At 33.7% G+C, this 23,823-nt stretch overlaps 1 protein-coding gene across 1 annotated transcript in view; it reads left to right on the top strand.

The window, feature by feature from the left end:
- Positions 1-19,559, top strand: part of LOC100375241 (PDZ domain-containing protein 7-like) — a 50,476-nt gene extending 30,917 nt beyond the window's left edge. Inside the window, exons 5-19 of the mRNA XM_078013568.2 lie at positions 248-422; positions 2,751-2,948; positions 3,671-3,906; positions 4,569-4,744; positions 5,104-5,239; positions 6,441-6,569; positions 7,916-8,131; positions 8,653-8,834; positions 9,415-9,506; positions 9,873-9,967; positions 11,302-11,370; positions 12,122-13,082; positions 13,855-14,003; positions 14,572-14,672; positions 15,127-19,559. Of these exons, the coding sequence (XP_077869694.1) occupies positions 248-422; positions 2,751-2,948; positions 3,671-3,906; positions 4,569-4,744; positions 5,104-5,239; positions 6,441-6,569; positions 7,916-8,131; positions 8,653-8,834; positions 9,415-9,506; positions 9,873-9,967; positions 11,302-11,370; positions 12,122-13,082; positions 13,855-14,003; positions 14,572-14,672; positions 15,127-15,264 (3,053 nt within the window). The 3' untranslated portion in view covers positions 15,265-19,559. The remainder of the gene's footprint in view (positions 1-247; positions 423-2,750; positions 2,949-3,670; positions 3,907-4,568; positions 4,745-5,103; positions 5,240-6,440; positions 6,570-7,915; positions 8,132-8,652; positions 8,835-9,414; positions 9,507-9,872; positions 9,968-11,301; positions 11,371-12,121; positions 13,083-13,854; positions 14,004-14,571; positions 14,673-15,126) is intronic.
- Positions 19,560-23,823: the final 4,264 nt, after the last annotated feature.

Here is a 23,823-nt window from a genome sequence, read left to right as displayed (position 1 = left end):
TCGATACTTCAACTGTATTGTCTTTGTGTGCATACTTTGAGGTATCCTTGTAATAACCTCATATTAATCCAATATGTCATTTAATGGTCGGAAGAAAATAATGTTCTTTGAGTGCAACGTTAGTAATCCTATATTATCTCTTCTAGGGATCATAAAAATTTGTGTGTGCCCTTAAATTGTGCAATCAATACATAATCTATAAGATTCTCTGTGTTATACTTTGTCTTGTTCATCTGTGTTTTTGTAGATCGTAATGGTCTTGAAGTTGGTGATCAGATTTTAGAAGTGAACAGTGTAGGGTTTGATAACATCGCCACAAGCAGTGCTGTTATGGTGTTACAGGGTAGCACTACTCTTAGAATGTTAATCCGCCGCACCGGAAAAGTACCAGGTTTTAAATTTTCAAGAGAAAAGACTTCTTGGTAAGTTTTATTGTATACATATTGATTGTAAAATATTTTTGTCTGTGGATTTTTTTTCTGTAAAGTTCATTGCTTTTCAAAAAAAAAAAAAATTGTGTATATTGCAATGCTAGATTAAAATTATCATAACTATTATTAATGAATTTTACTGGTTCAAATTTTGGTCTCAGGAGTCCAATTTAAAGTTTGTTCACCTAATCCAGACTTTTTCTAACTGACACAGATAGAAATTGCCAAGCTAAAACAATTTATCATAATTTGCTTATTATATTTTCAGCCACTGCACATACAAAATATTACAAAAATTGATTTTACTAATATTTAGATGATACTGAATTTGATCATTCATCATGGTCACGGTATTCACCTTAACTCTTGGTATTTTTTCCCGCCAAAGTTTGGTGCAACATTTTGTCTGCTTTTGTGTATAATTTTTTGATAATTTTGGGTCCAGATGACTATAATTTTCTATTCGTGAGAATTTTAACAGAAATATGAAAAAGTTATGCAGGTTTAGAAATTGTGAATGGTGACAAAAATTTACTTTGGTACTTCGCCAACATTGTTGAAATAGCCAATTTTAAAATTTTATATGTTTTAAGCAATATTTGGTAATTGTTGTCCTTTTAACTATTAAAAAAAATCTTAGGTATTTTGTCCAGTTACTTAGGACAATTTTTACCAAATAGTGTCTACTTATTACCATATTTTACAGTTCTAGAAGAAGATAATATTTATTGACTCCAGTGTAAAATTTCGTTCTTTAAACAATTTAAAGAAAAATGCAAAATCTATCTCTACATGGGTTACTATACATCGGTTGTGTAATAGTGATTTAAAAGGTGACCCTTGTCTGAATATTACTTTAAATGCATTGATAGAATCAGTCTACATGCAGACAATTGACTGGATATAAAAGTTACCAGCCTGTCAGCTCATGTTATTCATTAATAATAAGTTGGCTGCATACTAACTGCTATAAAATTTGACAGATTGATGTCGGCGACTTCACCAGCCTTTTATATCGTATTTTGCATTCAAGATTTAATTACCATGTCTGCATCTAAGGCTTTTATATGAACATAATAGATGAGCAGAGGCTTATGAGTTTTGATGGAGTATTCTTAACAAATCTGTTTGTTATAATTATCATAATGCTGATGATAAAGTACAATATTCCACTATAAAGGATTGACCATTAGAAACTACGGGGGATAAATTTGAAAAAATAACAGCATTTTAGAGAGAAAAAAACGCATTTGATTGAGGAAAGTATGGTAGCTCAAAAACTATCTCTAATGTTTCATATTTAAAACCCCTAGTAAATGATTTGCATAAATAAATGCTGTATTAAATAACTGCTGCCTTCAATATTTAAACTGTCTTATATACAAAATTACTGGTATGTAAGTTTATATAAACTTTTATTTTAGAAAAAATCATTCATTTTTTGTTTTTATGAAAAGATGTGATGTAATATTGGCTCCGGAATCAAATTAAATTTTGTATATAGATCTTTGTTCACTTTTCAACACTGTATGTTCTTTGTTTTTTTGACACTTTGACATTTTTATAATTCCACTATGACGGAATATGCATTCACTATTGAATTATCCCAAGCCATTAATGCTTACAACACATTGTGTTTAATTTTTGTCACATGCCGTGAGATAATTCCTGTTCAAAATAAGCTTTATTCCATATATGCATTAGAAATTTTTGATCAATTTTTATATCAGACGACAACATATGTATGGTTTTAAAGAGATTTAAAATCTGATGACTGCTTTTTAATATGCGATTGTCGGTTTATGACCGCCAGGGCTCATCAATGACCATATATATTTAAAAGCAATCAGAGTCTTCTACTTATATCAGATTTTATGTTAAAAACAGATGCTGAATTTATAAAAACAATTTGTCTCATTAATATTATTATTTGAGCAGTATAATGTCTATAATCTAGGATTGTAGAATATTGAATATCAGTTTTGAAAACTGGAATGCCACCTGGTTTTAATGTAATATAGAAGAAAAAACAACCTATAAATGTAACAAATTGTTTGTTGACTGGTTAAAAACAAATCACCCTGCACATTTAAGCTGTCTTGTTCTGTGTGGTAAGATTATTAAGGCAAAAGATTATGAATGTCACTGACACTATGTGTTATAGGACATCTGAAAATCTTTAATTGCTACAAAATGACTCGTGCAATTTGCGAAAATTTGTCTCACATGAAATTAAAGGAGTTCACAGTATGTTACTACAAGTAAAACAGATTGCAAAACAATTTGTATTAAATTAGATCATATTTCTTGTTGGTTCAGGTACGATACACTAAGAAAAACTATTGTGAAAGATCAGCGTAAAGATGAAAACCGACCACCGGCACCGAATAAAAGTCATCTACATATGCTAAGTGGTACAGGTGAAAGGAGAGTTCATCTAAATGTGGGTGATAATCAGTTGTTAGGACTTAATATCCGCGGTGGTAGTGAATATGGACTGGGTATCTACGTATCAAGGTATGGACTGAGTGGGTGTGTAAGGATGCTGGGCAGACTTGTCTTTTTAAACATGTTGGTAAAATTAATATGTGGAGTATGTGTGTCAAACACCTCACATCTTGATAGTATGCTTGAGGGGTTCATTTATCTTTCTCTCACAAATTTTTAAATTTCTATTATTAATTGCTATCTTTGATGTATTCATGGACTTGTAATTAATTTTCTTCGCTGTATGGATTATGATGATTATGATGATGATGATAAATCAGTATTATTACAATATTTGCTCAATTGGTAGCACATTATGATTATGAAAAATACTGAAAATGATGGAAGTGTGTCTGGTCTAAATACGTTGTATTGATGATATACAATAAATGTAGTTTATGTACTAGTACATTACTTTTAGGAATGTGATTATAAAGAGCAAATAAAAGTAGAAGTACAACTCCCAGATTTTGATCATTAAATACATGCTGGATGTTGTCTCTGTATCAACTTACCTATCAACATCCTATGTCTGTTTCCCCAAGTTGCACGCGAGTCACCCAAGAAATGGGTGTGGGTTACACCCTGAGGCCATAGATCAATTACAGAGTCTAGATGTTGTATTTGTGTGTATAATGCGCTAGAAGCAACTTGAACAATCACAGAGACACATCCCCCGTTGCTAAATAATACATATTCTTTGAATGCTAGATCAAGTTATTATAAAAGTTTTTGTATGGATTGATTTTCAGAGTTGACCCTGGTGGCCCAGCGGAGGCGAGTGGTATAAGAGTCGGTGACCTCATCCTGGACGTCAATGGCCTTTTATTTGAAAACATCACTCATTCTGAAGCTGTGAATTATCTTAAAAGTCAGAAACAGCTGATTTTGACAATAAAGGATGTAAACAAATATCCTGCTTACAAAGAAATGGTTGCAGAGTATAGCTGGATGGATGGTGAATCCAAAAAACTGACAAGAATCTTCAGTAAGTTAATTTCTCATGATTGATGTGTGAGGGCGCTGTTCAGCTTTGTAAGATCTGATACCCCACCTTGAATACCTCACTAAGGTCATGGAAACCAGAAGTTGTCAACCTTTTGAATGTCACTTTTCACAAACTAAACTTGAATATTATTTCTTTACTTTTCACAAAATTGCATGTTGGCAAAGGAAAATTGCGTCTATTTGGTCAAAAAGGAATTATAGAAAATTACAATGAGCTCCTAATTTTGGAGAGAACAATAATAGCATTCAAAGAAGCAGGTTCATGAGTATAGTTGATTTCTCACATACTGGTACATGGTACTTGCGCATATATGAATAGTATATTCAATGTTTTTTTGGTGTGATCACAGAAACGGTTAACGGTTAACCATCACAAATTCACAATATAGTCCTGTTCATAGTCTGCACTTTCTTTCAGAAGATTAGGACAAAAAATTTAGTAAAAACTGAAAATTGACTCAAATTTTTTCTGTCAGCTCCAAAATTAGGTTTCATTTCCAGAAAAATATAAGAAAAGAGTGCAGAAACATCTGCGCAAGAGAGTCTGGTGGTAAATTGATTATTACAAGTCAAATAGCCATGAATATTAGTAATAATCTGAAACTACAAAAATTACACTTCATGTTTGTCATCCTGTCACAGGGCCGCATACAGCTCCCTCTTCTGCTAATACCAGCCATGTCTACCAATACCAAAATGGTCCCATGGATGCAGTTCCTGTAGATACAGCGCAGCATTTCTCACAATCTGTTGACCATGGGCAGCATCATACAAAACTTGTACACTCAGCACCAACACGAAAAATAACAGAAACAAAGGTAACAAATATAACCATCTTATCAGATCTTTTATCATAATTCCTATACATGCATATTTTAAAGCAGGAGGATTGTCACCTGCGTACGCGCGGGAATTGAATCGCAAGCGACGGTAACAACACACACTAAAAATGCAAAAGCTCATGGGTAGACGCTTGTTTGTAAACAATGGCCATCTTACGCATGTGCAGGTGACGACTCCCCCCCGCTTTAAGTTAAAACAAAGTAAAATTTTCATTTCCAGTTGAAATGTTGGAGAACACGCTAGATTCAGTATGCCTGCTCCCCTAGTTGTATGGTTAGATTTTGTTTTGTAGTTTTATTTACTTGATTTCTTTGTATATATTTTCTTTATACAGACTACAGCTGAACAACGAAGTGATCACCATCACAGTAAACAGAAAGGTTCCGGCATATTGACTGTACTCAAAGGAAACAAGACTTCTAATAATGTGTCTAGATCACAGAGTTTGAATATGAAATACAACCCTGACGGTGAGTCTGTGTGTCTCTCTGTTTGTCGGTCTGTCCATGTATTACCATAATTGTTGCTTTATCACTGTTTAAATAACTGTAATCGTTGTTCTACCATAATTAGCCTGTTCACTTTCAACATTTTTGTAGTGTTATTTCTTCTGTTACAAAGGCATGTGTCTTGTATGTCAAAATGTGCACTTCTAAGTGAAAATATGATATAGCTCGTTGTTTTTAAGAATCAGAAAATCATGATGTATGGAAATCAGCTAATTGATTTTAACAAATGTATTGAAAATATGCATGAAGGGGTAAACTTTCCCTCTTCCATTTGCCACGAAAATGCGGTTAAACATTCATTTCCTCCAATTCCAATGTTGATTTTTGAGAAAAGTGACATGTGTTTGCTCCAAAGTTTGAATTCTGATAAACTGATCTATATAATGCATTCATTTGTGGAAATGTACATTTAAAAACATTTGTATGGTGTGTATTATCGTTGTTGACATGTATTTGATTGCGTCTTGTGTACACTCTGTCATTTGCAGTGTTTGAGTGTGATCTTCTTACCAGGTTGAATATAAGTGCATGCCAGTGTTGCCTCCCACTGCCTCATCAATACTCACTTTAATAACACCACTGTAAATAATTAATAATATACGTAATATGCACTAATTATGCTGCCTTCCATAGTGTATCAATCTACCTGACAGTACCCAGTACTTGTGTAATTTTACTACAGAAATCAATGCACACACACACCTAGAGATCAAACTTCAAACACAAAAAAAATCTCTGTAAATACAATTAATTTCAACATTAATTTGATACAAGTAATCTGACAACTTTAATTTTGTTATTAGTCCCCACATTTCTACTGTCAGGAAAAACCTCTAAACAAAACAAAAAATATAAGCTAAACAGTGAAAAAAAAAAAAAAAAAATTATGAATTTTTTGAGAATGTACAATAATAAATGCCTGTTCCAATGGATGGTAGCTGGCTGCAACACTGCCCTCAAATCAATCCATATGTTTCCTTATCCTTAAAATTATTCCTAATCCTAACTCCTCTGTCACCATTCTCTATAAATTCCTCTGCATAGTGCGTGTTATTTTGAATGTTAATGCATGGCCTGAATGTATATATATATGCTATCATGTAGCCTAGCAACCGCATCAGTGGCTCTTCAAAAAAGCCCTGTTTACTGATTATATGCATAGATTTAGCAGCCAAACAATTTTATAATGAGGAGAAGAGGGGACACAAAGTGAAGCGGTCTCGCTCGATCAAGGATATAATCTTCCGCCGCTCCAAAGATAAAACTGAGAAACACAAAGTGGGATCGCAAGGTAAAAAAAATCACTACAGATGTGTAGTTTAATTTGAATGCTGTATCATAGCTATGCTTAGTTGGATTGCAAGTATAGGCACTTTCAGTTATAATGCATACCCTGGTACACCATATTGATAAAGGGTGTATTGATAATGTATTTGGTAAATGGTGTTTTTCCACAATAGCTTTCACATGCACTGAAACGACACCCGGCTTATACCATCACGTACATACTAACTGCAGGTTTGAATTGTCTGTTTATTTTATGTTCTTTGGTAATGTTTATTGTAATTATTATTACTTTGTGTATTTATGTGTATTCTATAATGCTGTTTTGTTTCAATTGTGATTTTTATAGTGTTTATTGTTTGCTGCACTATACATGTATAAGGATATTTTGAAAAATCACAAATACTACATGTGCTGCCAGTGATTATATTTCAACACATCTCATTCATATGTCTTCATCTAGATTCAAATTAACAGTTTACAAAAAAAAAAACTTCCATATTCTCTGTTATTTATGGTATCCTACACATGTAGCGGTTTGCATGTTGTATTTCTTTGAAATGACCATGTAGTCGCAGTTTACAGGAATCAGTTACTCTACATACACACAGCTGGCTGGGACATACAGACAGTTACTATAGTTACACCATACCGGTCACTCATAATAATGTCATATCACATTTGGCATATATACAATGTAAATGCACCTTACATCTGAAGTATACACATTACTATTTTATTTCAAGAGAATCTGCTGTTCTGCATACTTACAAGTGTACTGTACATGTATTAATTATTCACTGTTTGCGTTTTGTTATTTTGCTTAAAATTCATGGGAAAATGCAAAAAATAACAATAGAACATTTTGTTTTACTGGCAAATTTATTAGATAATTAAATTTATTAAAACCAGGTGAATATGCTTAAAATATAAAAATATTAATTTAATAAAAATCTAGTGAAAGTAAATGGATTTTGAGTAATGTTTATAATCCTAATATTTCCTATGAATTTGAAATCAGAAAATTTGAATAATTACCACCTTATAGCTCAGGATTGATGCGACTTAGGTGATATTTATGATTATACTGCGATTAGCACGGAAATTAAAAATCTTATCTGATTTTTTTTTTTACGGATTTAACAATAACCTATAAGGTTGTTAATAGAATATGTTTGAAGGTAACCATATGTAGAGTTCATTCATTCCAGAAAGCTGAACAATCTTCTGGTAGCGCATATATGAAATAAAAACATTAGCTTGTATATGTGACATCATACCATGATATATATTTTGATCTTACTGTGGGGATATCTAAAGTGCATGTGATAAATAATTGAAACCATTGTGTAGGTGCCAGCAATTCTAAATCAAAGACAAGACTAGGACTGGGTAGTTTGAAGGCATCACAACCTACAAGTACTGTACCCCATACTACCACTACCACGACTGTTTCTGTTTCTGCTGTGAATGGTAATGGAGTTAGTAGAGAATTGTTGGGACCTGCTAGAGCTATGCGAGAGTCTAATGGTAATGGTGGAATGAGACCTATGAGGCACGAGAGCACGGGTAGGTCAGATTGCAATTAAGTTATGGAATTCATTTAACCTTTTCTACACCAGTTCCCTTTTTCCATCACAAATTCACAGAGTAGTCCTGTTTATAGTCTACACTTTCCTTCAGAAGATTGGAACAAAAATAGACACATTTTTTGAGTAAAAACTGGAAATTGACTCGTATTTGTTTTGTTGGCTCCAAAATTGAGGTTCATGTCCAAAAATATTGAAGAACATGAAAAGAAAGTGTAGAAAAATTTGGGCAAGTATTTAAAGTCTGGTGGTGAAAAGGCTAAATCAGTCTAGTAATCTATGTTTTATCTCAATTTTTTACTGCAAAATATTCAAAAATGTCTCTGTTGCAGAATTAAAGTTTATAAAGCATTCACTATAAAGTTATGTACAGTATACTCAGCCGTTTCTCACCTATGTATTGTAATATAGGAGCTATGCTGGGCACATAAATAATACATAATTCTGATGCATGTCATTGTTATATATCTTGTATCATTTTTGTACAATTTTTCTGTGCAGCGTCAAAAGATTCATATGGTAGTATTGGTAAAAAGAAGGGTGTGTTTGTACACGGTGCTGGCACACAGATAATGTTACAGCAAGCATCTAGGCAGCACGCAATACCTGCGATAGAAGATAGAGCTAGACGAATATTAAAGAATGATGATGAAGTCGCTGCGATTATTAGACATGTTAGAAGGGTAAGAGTGCCTTCTCCTAGTAAAGTTGTAGCTATCGATTTACTCATCAAAAACACTTTATTGCACGAGTGCCTATGGTGTTTAATGATTATTAGTTGTTTGTATTGGTAGATTTATCACTGGACAGTTTGTTGGATGTCCCAATCAATTAATACCAATAAATGAGATATTAACCTGTTTAGTAACTTATGGGAAAAGTTTCCTAGACCTAGCTTTAGATGATTATTTAATAGTTTTAAATTCTAGTAGGAATAACAAGGGGAACCAGATTTTAGGTTTTCTTTCTTTTAGGAATAAAAACTGAACTGTTGATTTTTTGTGAAACCATGGTCTTTTTTAATGAAGCTCTGGCTCATCAACTAGGCTTCCTATATTATCGGAATTGATTGATACCAAGATTTCACACGCCAACAAATTCAAAAAATTCCTAACGAACTTTTTTCTCACTCCAACCTCACCTCACCTTGAATGCAGTAAGAGATGCATGTATGTACCATAAAGTGCACAAATTACAGTTGAATACTTACAGCTTTGTGAAAACAAATGTAAATTGTATAATTATACGTATTATATTTGACAGTACATGGTGGAAGGGGACATATCAATGTTAGTGCAACCGCTGTTAGCAATATTAGATAGACCAGAGAAAGTCGTACTGCTCAAAGATATTCGGTAAGTATAACGATCCCCAACTGTAATTAATAAAACTTTGCTATAAAATGTTGTTTTATTTTCAGAGATGACTTTTAAAAAAACTTGGTGCATTAGAATCTGTTCTTACTTTGTTTAATATATATGCCTGAAATGGGTGTCCCATTATGTCTTAGCCACAACTCCCCCCCCCCCCCCCCCCAAAGCTGGTCAATGAATTTCAGTCAGTGGCCTTGATTCCTCCAAAGTAGGATTTTAACTCTGACACCTAGTCGATGCACCAATTAACCACTATGCAACAATACATTGATTGTGTCTGTTGGCTGATTACCAAGTTGCCGGTTGATGTTAGTACATGTATAAGCCACTTCTTATCCATTTTTACAGGAGTGTTATTTTACCAACCGATATTGGTCAGTTTGATTCCTTGGTGTCAAGATGGGAAATTGAAGCATATGAAGAGCTACATGAAAACAGTGCAGGTAAGTCAAATCTGACATCAAAGCCAAACATTCATGAAACATGTTATTCAACACAATTAACTCAATAAACAGTAAATTTGCAAAATTTGATAACAAAGAACAATTTCAATTTATACTCAAATCAAAACATAAAAATACTATAATAGTATATCCTAGTTCTAACAACAAAACTTGTAACAGGATTGAAACAAATCAATTATTACTTATCAGTTTAATACCTCATTTTATATCATGTTTTATTATTTTTGAAACTTTTAGTGTATTTTCCTTAACTTCATTTCGAATGTAACCAAATTATAAATATAAATTTTCTAAACTGTTGAAATAAAGCAGTCTGAAAACGGGGACTTATTTTTCGACCTCTGTGCGTCTGTGTGTCCGTGCGTCTGTGCTTCCGTATCTTAGGAATGCCAGGACCAATCACAATCAAACTTCACACATACATCATACATTACATTTTATACATATGCACATCAATTTGTTTCACGATCTGATTCAAGATGGTCGAATGGCAGCAATTCTTGTACTGAAAAATTATCAAAGTTAAGCATTTCTCGGAGCATTTTACAGATGGATTTTGTTCAAACTTGGTATATATATTGGACATTATAGGACCTTGATGCACGTCATTTTGTTTTTCAGATACCATTCAAAATGACTGACTGGTGGCAATTTTGTTTTAATGAATGTGGTTCTCGTGCCATATCTCTGACTTGCTTTGACAGATTATGTTCAAATTTTTAATACTCATTATGCATCATGTCATAGATATATTGATGTATTGGTTTGATGATCCTATTCAAAGTGGCCGAATGGTGGCCATTTTTGTGCTAAAAAAATCATCAAATATCAAGCATTTCTGGCATTTATGAATGAATTTTGTTTTAATGATGCACGTCATTTTATTTTTCAGATTAGATTCAAAATGGCTGACTTTGTTTTAATGATTGGGCTTCTAGAGCCATACCTCTGACATGCTTTCACTGATTATGTTCAAATTTTATATATTCATTATATACATCATGTTATAGATATGTATATGTATTCAAAATGGCTGATTTTGTTTTAATTGACGCTGTTCCAGAGCAATATCTCTCAATGTACACATGTACTCGTTTGACGATCAGATACAAATTTCAATTATTTTAATATTAAACAAACATCATAATCATATTCCTGACATGGTTATATTCCAGCTACATTCCTATGGTCTATGGTGTATAGACTTAATATTCTCAAAAATTGTAGTATAAAAGAAGTAGTAGAATTCAATTAATATCTTTTCCTGCATTCATTACTTAATATTAATATCATTTTTCTTTCTAATTTTACAGTCTATGAACAAATTAGTTCAAATGAGCATACTTTACAGAATAGCGCTGAGAGATTAAACACACAACCTAGTAAGATTCAACTTTTATTTACCACTTTTATTAGCCCCACTGTTGACAAAGTTAACATTGCAGAACTGTTCATATTACAGATTGTTTGTCAGTGTCAACATTAAATTTTCAACTTCTTCTTAAAAATATCAACTGTATGGGTACCATACTCACTACAAATGTACCTTGGATGGTTCTCACTCAGATTTCTGAAGATATCTTCAATTCCTTCTGGTGAAAAATTGTTATTTTCGACTTTTTATATGTAGACACCTTTGTTGGACCTCCGTGACATTTGTTTATACCTTCAATTCTCTAATTTAAGTGAATGTTTTTGTCATTTTTGGTAAAAAAAAATTTACATTCAACTTGTTTTTGAAAAACAGTTAGCACAAGTGCTTTGGATAGACCTTAGTCAGATTGATTTGATTCATTCTTCTATTGGATTAATTCATTTAGTTTTGATACCTTCAATTTTCTCATTTTATCTTGAAAATGACTAGATTTATTGTGATATTCCTCTCTAATTATGCATCTCAAACAGCACAGCTTTATCAGCTACGCATACTGCTTGTGGCATTTATATTGCAACATACATTACTAAATCAAATTATCTGATTTCTATGGTGTAAAATTATATTTCATCAGTAATTTCTACTTCTCTTTAGTTATAAGAAACTCAGAATGTCATGATGCATCATGGGAAATTTATGCAAATTAATTTGTTATATGGAGTTAATGCACTTGGTAACTAAATTTTTTTTGAATACAGAACAATTGCAGGAGGTTGCCATGGTGAGATCTGACGATAAGTTGGATAAAGATCAAAAGCGCAGAGAGGAACTTGAACGTTTGAGGAGAGAAAGGCAAGCTGAGGTGAGGAGAAAGAAAGCAATGATGGATCAAGAACCAGTGAAAGGTCTGGCATATAGCCACATTCCTATTATTGGTCGGCCACAGACCAGGAGTCCAGTTACAAGTACACCGGAATCAAGTCCAAAGACAGGACATGAAAAAACGTCTGTGCAATGCACGAGTAGCGACCAGGAAACAGACGATTCAACAGGAATTGTGTTAATAAAAAAAGTTAATAATTCTGAATACGACGGTGTCGTGCCATTTATCAAAGAGGAACAGACTGATACAGGCAGTCATATAACAGAAGTTACGGTTACACCAATTAGAGAATTAGATGTGGCAGCCAATCACAGTGAGGATGTGGATGCTGCTGCTGATATGATTAAAGCGTTGGATTTGGAGAGCGATGATGATAGTGATTCTGAATCGGATTCTAGTGACAGCGATAGCGGCACACGCAAAGGTATTTATCGGATTAATGATGATATGGAAAGCGACAATGATGATGGCAACACCACCAGTGAGAATTTGCAAGGGGAAGTTGCGCTCACAACTAATGGACAGCTTGAGTCTCCCATATCATATAATGAATATTCACAAATAGATTTCTCATCTGGTTCATTAGCCAATGAAAGCTCAATGTCCATTCATCTGCCAAGTTCATTAGAATCATCAGCCAATAAGAGCCCAGATTTCTTTACGCCAGCCAATGAGAGCATGCCAACTGAGGAGGACATTGCAGCGCTCTATGCCACTGTAGACAAGAGCAGGAAAAAGAAACCAAAATTATCATCTCCCCGGGTTCATATCTCATCTGTTGAGTTTGATGAAAGTACACCACCACCGACGCCACCCAGAAATGTTAAAGGCATACTGTGAGTATCAACTGATTCATCTCATCACATGTCATTCATCTCCTTCTTTGCTATGCTTACATATATTGCACCATCTAGGGATCATCTAGGCATCTGAACTGCTATTTAACCACCGATACTTAATTGGCATTATTGGAGACCACACAAATATACTCTATGACCATCATTATTGTCACAAAATGACCAAGATAACTTGACACTGAAATATAATGTTATCTAATTGGAAATTATGTTTGTTTGCAATAAAATTAACAAAAAAAGTATAGAAAACTGCATAAAAATGTTGCATCCAAAATTCAAAGGGTTTTCTAGCTTGAGATGGTATTATCAAGTTCAGGATGGGATTTTCAAGTTCAGGATGGAATTTTCAAGTTCGGGATGGGATTTTCAAGTTCGGGATGGGATTTTCAAGTTCGGGATGGAATTTTCAAGTTCAGGATGGGATTTTCAAGTTCGGGATGGGATTTTCAAGTTCAGGATGGGATTTTCAAGTTCAGGATGGGATTTTCAAGTTCAGGTTAGGATTTTCAAGTTCGGGATGGGATTTTCAAGTTCGGGATGGAATTTTCAAGTTCAGGATGGGATTTTCAAGTTCGGGATGGGATTTTCAAGTTCAGGATGGGATTTTCAAGTTCAGGATGGGATTTTCAAGTTCGGGATGGGATTTTCAAGCTTGGGGCGGAATTTACTCAGTTTTTAAATTTTAGCCTGTACATTTTGGTATGGATAGAATTTGTTAACTCTAATCAGTATTGTCATCTTACTTTTACAGGAAAAATAAAAATGAAGTAATTTTAAATTATGATGAGCCAAGTCCATTGCTTGAAATCATGGAAGCCACATCTGCCAATAATTCACTACAAAACTCTACACCTCAGATAGAAGTCACAGTAGAATTGAAGAAAAATAAATCATCATTAGGTAGGTAACCATGACAATCAAGTACTGATTACAAAAAATTGTAGGCCATATTTTGTTGTCCAGCGATGTTCTGTCTGGACTTTTGAAGAAATTGTTTTGATTAATTATGATCCACTGAATATCATTATACAAAATATTTGAATGTCTTTTTTTTGGAAAAGTCATATTTAGTAAAAATAGTATGAATATGATATTATTTAGAGAATGATTATCAGTCAGATGATGAGTATGATATCATTGGTTCTCAATATATATATATTATTATGAACTGGGTAAACAATATAATAGTTGATCATTAATGAATTGAATTGACAAATTTTAAGATATATTAAAAATTTAAATAATGTTACTTTGTTTTAATAGAATTGCTACATCCTAATAAGATAGAGTACATGTATGTTCACCTAGTGAATCAATACAAATCATAGTCATCTGGTGCCATTTGATGTACAGTTAAACTAAAACTTCATGAACAACCCCCTGTTGAATGTCTTTGTAAGCAATTGTCTTGGTTCTTTTGGTTGAACTGTAAAAAAAGAAGTCATACTTTTATTTCGCTTCTTTGTAGGTATAAGTATATCTGGTGGGAAAGATTCCAGAGACCAACCTGTTGTAAAAATTGAAAGGGTATTTGCAGGAGGAGCTGCTGCTGATGATGGCTTTCTTCAAGTAGGATACTTTCTTTTTTGGAAAGAGTTCCTTCTGTATCCTAACTCTAACCTGATCCTCCAGTGCTTTCCAATTAAATAGTAAATGTCTCTCCTAAGGACACCTATATTTATCTACAGCATCAACAATTGAATTGGGGCTGGGTGAGGGTTAGAATTTGGGTTGGAGGTGGGGAGTACAAAAGGAGCTCTTGCCCTTTCCATGTTGTCTCTCGTGACCTGCCCATTTTTATATGCAAAAATTTATAAACATTTTGTCACAGAAATGATATTATAATGATGTTATTATAATGAATAGTACTCTGCCACAAGAGGGCACTATCTATGGTACACCTCCATAATGTGTTTTTTTCATGGGGTCACACATGAAAAATTTTATGAAGTGTTAACAGTTAAAACACAGTTTTCACTTAAACTCGTGTTATCTCTGTGTGATTTATATTTTTTTATTGTAGGCTGGTTATGAGGTAGTGTCAGTAGATGGTATATCCTTACGAGAAAAAACCCATCCTCAGGCGGTTGATATCATCAGACGAGCATATAACAATAAAACAAAGAGTGTCATGGAGATGGTCGTCATGCCAACCAGTTGATGAAGATGTATCATAAAAATGAAAGCTTTGATGAGAATAATGTGTTTTTCAGTGATATTGACAACATACATGTATAAGTACCATTCTGAAGTCTATACTTGGTAACCAGTTTTGCTACTATGTATAAATATGTTCGATACACCTCATTTACATATGCATACACTTCATTTACATATGCATCACAGCCATGCCTCGTTATACGACAATGAGTATGTATGTAGTAATGCTACAAACATTTACTGACACCGCCATAGTGTTCCTAACAACAAAACAGCAACATTGCCAGCTAAGTTGCTGACTGGTTTGCTATGCCTGCCTGGAGATCGTTACGCGATTAAAACAAGTAGGTTCAAAGCAACCTTAGCAGGAGTCGTCAAACTAATATTGGGGGACTCGAACACGTTGAATATAAATAGAATATCATGACACAATTGCCTTTCAATTTATTTCATTCAATCGTATAAATTTCTATATAATAAATGGGAAAGTTATCCAAACAAAATATATGTACTGACACGGTCGATGGTGTGTTTCTTATGTGTCATAATGCTTGTAAAGTAGTGCACCCTCTTAAAATTAGTTTGAAATACTGATAACCAGTTCTAATCATGTAACGATCTCCAAGAATGCTTCGCAAACTAGTCAGCATCTTAGCTGGCAATGTTGCTGTTCTGGTGGCCGTAGCAAAATGACGACTATGATTACTGTAACAGAACTCAGTTATTCACGGGGAACGAGTGGATCAGAAACTAGACTAATTTAATCTATTTCTGTGTCCTCGCCAGAAGTAATATTCTTGCATTTACTTTTGACGATTACATTACTACAAACACTAAGATAAAGTATTTTCATTTCCGGCATTGTGAAATTTCAGAATTCAGAACAATATGGTGATGACAGTAAATGTTTTTCCACTTTCCACTACAATGTTTGGATGTAGGACTGTGTAAGCAATGCAAATCTGATGTAAAATCAATATGGCTATAATGTAGACTGATATGATATGAACAGATGCTCATGTTACTCACATTGTGTGAAGCACGAGTTATGCACACACAACAACAATGGAAAAAATAATAAGAGATTCAGTATGTACATAAATGTAAACATTGGGGTTTAGAAACATCATCACACATGTAGGAACGGCGGAATAAGAGCCTTTAGCACGATGCCTGCTGGTGCTGTTTTTTCCTCCATTCATTTTGGATATCCGTTGATGCTTCAACAACAGGCAATGTGGTAACCCTTTGAGAAATTTTGTCTCCTTTAACAACATAAACCTTTTCATATGTTTTGATCAAGATCTGTTACCAAAATTACGTCTGTCAGGTCAAAAATTACGATAAAGAAATTATAGAAATACACATAAAATGGCAACAACAACACATTTGCAGTCAAAGGGAATTTAAAACTTCATCCCTGTCTGAATTAGGTTGTCAACATGTGTGTGTTTTTTAAAAAGAGATCGAATTTGGGTCACTTTGAGTTGATTTAAAATATTCTCCCAACATAACAATGACAATCAGCCTCTGGCTGGTATGTCTGTATTGTTAGCAATAACATTTTCCATTTTTTTTTTCACAAAACGTAAATTATAATTCTCTTTATATATGTATTTAATGTAAGAATTGTTCAACTCTTCTTCCACCATGGATATGTCTTCTGTCTTTAAGTAATCCATTGATCCTAATCTGTAAATCTTTAATCTAACATAAATGAAATGATGAATACTTTTGAAACTGACATTATTACTGATGAGTTAGTGATATGAAGACACTCACTATGGTAAACCACAATTTGGTTGAGGTTCTAGTAAACATTCACTATTAAAAACCTTAACCCCAAACAGGTCATTAACTATCGTTAGTGTCAGAGTTACCGTTAAAGAACTAATACTGCAAATTTTGCGAGTCTTAGGTGTTTGTTTTTTGTAACCACATCACAAGTTGTACCGTATGTTATCACATTGTGTAAAAGGACAATGGGCCAATAACTCATAGAAATTGCACCTGATTCATTTCCGTATCATAGTGAACTACACGGCGCATTCAAGTTACACTACATCTACACAGCTAATTATCTGGAGATAGTTGGTTCGAATCCAGGGTACATCTGCGCCTTTTTAAAACAGTGAGCGAAAATGTGTACTCCCCACTTGGATCATGTGTTAACAAGATCTTTTCCGAGTAAATAATTATTGTTTAGAAAGGTCAGTGAACTGTTAGAACAACAGTCATGGAAAAAAAAAAAAAAAAGTAATTCCACAAGAGATGTGTACCTATTTCACCAACATACATGTAGGGAAAAATAAATCTGGCCTTGAAAAAGTGAACTGTAAAGAACTGCCAAATAGTGTCTTTGCAAAATTAAATTAAATTAAATGCTATCTTGTTTGAATTAGTTTACCAGTCTGTTTGCAAATACATTCCGAATATATTTCACTGATATAAAATTGTGTATAAAAAGAAATTCAGAAACTAATGAATAACATTGAGCAATTCACATTCTCTATTAAATATCCTTTTTTGGAATATTATCTTTGAAATTAAACTGCTGAATTCCCAATAATCCTAAAATTTAAAAAAGTACTAAAGGTTTGTATCTAAGTATTTTTTAAAAGTAATCAGAAAAATTATAAATATGAAGAAAGAAAGAAAATATTACAATTTTATATTATTAAATAATTGTGTGATGAGATTTATAAAAAAAATAAAGATACCATCCACAGACACAGTCCTTGTTCAATTTCAAAAATTAAACATTTTGATCAATTTTAGCTTTTCTGAGAATGTATATGGTATTTTTGTACTTGAAATGTATATACAATTTTCTATCATTTGCATGATGTATATATCAACTGTAATTCTATCTCCTGTTTCGATTCTGATTTTAGTATTTATATATATCTTGACTGTTACCATATTTATGAATATTGTTGGTGAGGTATTTTATGATTTTTAATGTATTTTTGTACTTTTTTAAATATATTTTATTTATCATATAATTTGAATTTGTCCATATTGTCAATGTTTAATGAGATCAAGACAAAATTAACTACTGTCATTTTGCTAAGGTTACATAAACGTCCGTGTAGTTCGCAATCTCATCGGATTTCTCATTGAATTCAAATTAAATCTGTGAATTTTCCATAAAACTGAACATTTCATACAGACATTAGACTACTTCGTTCACAAGAACTCTGTTCAAGATTGTGTATCTTCAATTTGGTTCACCGTAGTCAATCCTTCATTCTTTTAAATAAAATATGGCTTTCATTTCAGTCACAATGAATGCTCACAAATGATTAGTATCAGTCATCAGTTTCCATAGCAACACAAGTTGTATATTACACATGTTGTACTGGGTATTGCCTTTTTTTTGAAGGGAGTTTTTGTGACGGTGTCAGGGTGGTACAGTGCAATATTGCATGTGTTTGAGTATTCAATAGGCATGACTGACAGTCCATCTGTATTTCCAATATTTTACTGTAACCATGGTAATAAAATATTTTGTGCTCTTGTATTTATATCTTTTTTTTCATGCATGACACATTAATTTTATTTTAATCTGTCATTAAAATTGTTGATGAAATATGGTATTATATTAGTCTGGGGAGATTAAGATCTTTTCAATGTGTGGGCTACATATGTCACAATACATTATTACATTGTTACAAATGTTTTTATAACTGGATGAAAACACATGGGAAATCACAAATGAATGAAAAATGTGACCAATAATAAGACATTTCAAAAGCCTTCAGTGTTTGGAATGTGCTGGGACCTGCTCTCCATGCATGCATGCAGTGTTGTTCCATAGTACTCCTTATCATATTCCCGATACAATACAGACAGCTGTGTGTCAAAAAACATTGTCCTGTACTGTACTGTAAAGGCATTATTTATTTACTGTTTTAATTTCGATATTTTTGCAGATAAGTAAAATCTGCTAAATTAAATCCTTTAACTGTGTAAAATAAGAATGGAACTCAATGTTTAATTCCCTGCTAAGTTTATAAACTTGAAACCCAATAAATATGATCAAAATATTGAAATTAAATGTCAGTGAAAATAAATGGTTTTACAGTATCAACGAAGTGGTTTTGCAGTCCCACCACATGTGTCATATTTCCATTTCAATCATTTTATATACACTTTACACTCCTCCCTGTGCTCTACTGGGGCTCAAACGAGACCGCCATTTATGAAGAACAGTGCAACCCCATTTGAATTTTGTTTGTCTTTCTATCTCTGTCGAATAAATGCAGAATAATCGGATAGTGCCTCTGAGATGTATATTTTAGAATTCATTTATGAAAATCTACACCAAAAATATGAGTGGTCTGTGTTTTTTTTTTTTATTTATAATTGATTGATCACATGCTAGAACTGTAGTCGTACCATGTCGGGTATGTTTGATATGATTCCAATCCAACTTGTATACATTAAAGTGGGAGGGTCATCTCATGCGTCAGATGGCATGTCATTGTTTACAAACAAGTGTATACCCATGAGCCTTTGTGTTATTAGCGTGTGTTATCATCGCTTGGGAATTGATTTCTGCATCGTGTGCGCAGGTGATGACCCTCCTGCTTTAAATTTGAAAATACACTTGATTGTTGCACTTTAAAGGGCGATAGTCGTCGTGCCACGCATGCGCAAGACGTATTGGTCTCGTATAAACAAAGATGGTGACTTTGTTGCACAGATCAACAAGTACAGACTGAGACGTGTTTGGAAGTTATCAAATGAGTCACCAGCGGTAATTAGTGCAGGTCAAACTCCATATTTGTGATTTCCATAAGAAGGGCGCATTGGATTGTGGGAAAAAAAATGTTTCTCAACATAAATGTCGCACATGTGCAGCGCGACGACTGCCTCCCTTTAACACTGATAAACTTTATTTACTGTTATAGATTTTCAATATAAGCAAGACTGGAAACCAGCATTCCTCTACCAGCAGGGCAGGGTACCCAGTGAATTCTGGGTGGATAAAAAGTTTGTTCATCTTTCGGCTAAAGTTGTTATAATGCATCAACAGATAAGATTCCTTTAGCAAAAATAAATTCTGATTGAATAGTGATAAATTCAGTATGTGGTTTACTAGACTTCTTAGGATTATTTAAAATGACAGATAAACTGATGTGTTAAGAAGTAGAAAATAGAGGTAGAAAAAGAACCAATGGCAAATTGACAATGAAAATCGAGCGTCTTAAAAAACTCATAAGATTACTCTTGCATGTATTTAGGCACTAATCAAATGGTTACTGCAATTGTAGCTTTAAATAATTACAAGTGTAAAAATAAGAACAATTGTTTCGGGTCGCCCAACAACTACATGTACATATACGAACTGTTCGTAATTGTTTTCAGCAGTTACGCCCTCTGTAGGGAAAATGAAAGTAAAGGCTATTCGCTTGAGGTCGCTATTTTACGAATAGTAGAAATGTGGGAGGGCCACCCACAATTTGCGATGCCATTGTCGTAGAACGTCGCTCTTCAACATTTTACCTGACAGTGTTTAAAAATTGGCACGCGTATACGTCGATTGAAATATGTAATTCGACTTAACACTTATTATTAAATTCTTGCGTGTATCGAATATTCCACTGCGAATCTTCGTACCTTCACACATATAATAATGAATGAATGAACAAAATAATGAGAACTAGTTGTGTCCACGCTGATTCGATGATAGATTGTTCAATTCATGTCCTCTTCTCTTGAACTAGGTTGTATATCATTCCAAATATGGACACGCGTCGACGTGCTAAATATCGAGCTCTTGTTTGAGTCCATGAAACACTTTACAAGTATCTACATACTAGTATACACTAGAACCGCCGTTGATCGTATCAGTATCGGCGAGCTTTCCACGTCCGTCTTGACACGCTTGTATATATTTTGTAATATTTCTTTACTTGTTGAACAAGAAAAAAACGTTTTTCCAACATCTTAGTAACTGCATTACATTACAGGTGTATACTATGAAATCGTTCACGTACGATATTCGATTGTTTTGTCAGACATTTCATACTGGCAATGACTATCACGGCAACGCAACGGTCTTTTACGTTTTCATACACGCTACCGGTGGTTGCATATTGGGTTTACCATTTTTCAAGTTCTTTGAGTTATACACTCTATGTATCAGCTTTATGAGGTCACCATAATGCTTGGTAGCGACGTCATTTTCTTCGCTATCCGAGCTATTTTGGTCCATACGAATGAAATCTGCTTTACTCCTTTTTCGCCGGTAGATCCTAGCTTTACATCCCAAGATCGATGACCCGACATCAGATTGCAAACGGTCGGACAACGAATGCCGCTTTATTCGCGACTCCCTGCTTGGTGACATGTCCAAGACCAACTGTTTCTCCCCGGTTATCCAATTCACTAAGTTCAATTCTGTTTCTTCGGGAAAGGTCACTTCAGACTCAAAAGTGAAGTCGGTAGGTCGAATGCAAATCATCGCCCGTGCCTCTTCGAAAAGACACTCTAAGTTCGTTTTTGTAGGCGCTGTGAACATCGCCATGTTATTATTCTTCCATAAACGCGAGTATACTGGCTTGGATATTGGAAGACCGTTTTCGATCTCTTTATATCCCATTGTGTGGACAAATACTAGCGTTGGTGTACGTGGTATTGGTCAGATGGTCTGGTAATCTTTGTGATTTTCTAAAATAAAAAAGCATTAAACTAGTATCAGTAACATTTATTAGACCCCAGCCTGTAGTACAATCAATTTGTAAATAAAACAAGAGGGTCCGAACAAAATTACAGAACAAAGCTCAAACCATGAATGTATATGGGTTATGAACTTCATTGAACACTTACTCCCAACAAAACCCCAAATTTGTTAAGAAGCTTTGAGTAGGAATATCGAAAATTAAATCAAAGCATGAAAATCAACTAATTCATAGATATTTACACTAAGAGGGTTACAAAGATAAAAACTGTGTTGAATACTAATATACTTACAACTTAATTGTCAGAGCTCTGTCGAGCAAGTAGTCACGATGTGGTTCCAAACTCACTTAGCAAGCTCTGACGATTCTTGTATGATTCACAGGAACCTCAAATAATTGTCTGACGCTTGACTGGCAACTTTAGTTATTTTAATGCCCACTACAATAACATAACGTGATTACAAATTCTTTTGTTTCATTACGCATACCACAGACCACGGTAATCAATCTATTTCTATGGCTAATCCACATTCCAAGTTTACGACCCATTGACTACCCGGATGACAACATTGACACGCCGGTAGTAAAACACATTCACCGAGAAACATGTGATTCTTATGCAAAATGTGTTAACTCAGTTAGATGAGGTTCAATTCAGTCTCTTTATATTCGTTTCAATAACAGCAACAATAAACTTGTTAACGCTATTATATATTTCTTGTACGTTTGTCTAGGTGGAATGCCGTAAATCGTAAAGTTGCGTGTTTTAACAAGCTGTTTCGTATATATTCTGTTTTTTTAAGGTTGACTTTTATCCGTGGGATCACGGCACCTTACAATATGAAAAAAATTAAAATACTTTTCAACAATTTCTAGGTTATTTTACTATCTCCGTCTTGCATAAATGCGCCCTTACAAGTGCATTTCCATATGTCTTCAACACTTCGATGCGTTGCCAAGACTGTCCTTCACAAATAACGCAACTTTTCGTGCGAACTTGTATATGAATTATTTTCTATTCTTATACTAGCGTAAATCTACTATTTATCTTATTGCCGTTGTTAATACATCAACATTTGGTCGAATCTCTGATCCGAGTTTTCGAGAACAAAACACGTATTACATGGCGTGCACAGTTTGGTGACAAGAAAGTACATGTATAAATATATATACGATAGTTTTAGAAACTAGGGCGTAATTACCGATGTACAGAAATAACAAATAAACCGGCGACGGTGACACACATATATCGAACAAAAACTGTATACACTGCAACGAAGTGAAATATGAAATGCACCATCTTATAGGCTGTAAATTATACATTGAACATAGAAATACAATATTCAAAGTGGTAAAACGAATAAACCCAGATTTTTCAAGACAGGAATAAAAAGGAACAGTATATGTAGTACATTTTGAAACATGAAATATTATCAGAACTTAGACACTATTTAGTCAGCTTTAGTAAACAACACACAGTTCATTTTTATTTTGCTTGATTGATTTAACGTACCAGAAATAAATGTAAAATTTTCTTTACGGAATCAATAAAGCTCTATTCTATTCTATTCTATTCTATTCTATTCTATTCTATTCTATTCTATTCTATTCTATTCTATTCTATTCTATTCTATTCTATTCTATTCTATTCTATTCTATTCTATTCTATTCTATTCTATTCTATTCTATTGATATGTCGGAGGCCATCAAGAAAACTCGTTTGGAATATAATTCATAACATTGAATAACAAATTTCCGCATGGTCATGGCACGCTACGCTGAATACTAAATAGGTGCGTCACCTTTAATACGGAATGTGTTTACAATGCGTAATGTACAAAAGTATGCGCCACTTGACACTACTGAGGTCA

Source organism: Saccoglossus kowalevskii, chromosome 10 (genome assembly GCF_978046115.1).
Source record: "Saccoglossus kowalevskii chromosome 10, keSacKowa6.1, whole genome shotgun sequence".
Classification (NCBI taxonomy): domain Eukaryota; kingdom Metazoa; phylum Hemichordata; class Enteropneusta; family Harrimaniidae; genus Saccoglossus; species Saccoglossus kowalevskii.
This window is presented reverse-complemented; position numbering and strand designations above follow the sequence as displayed.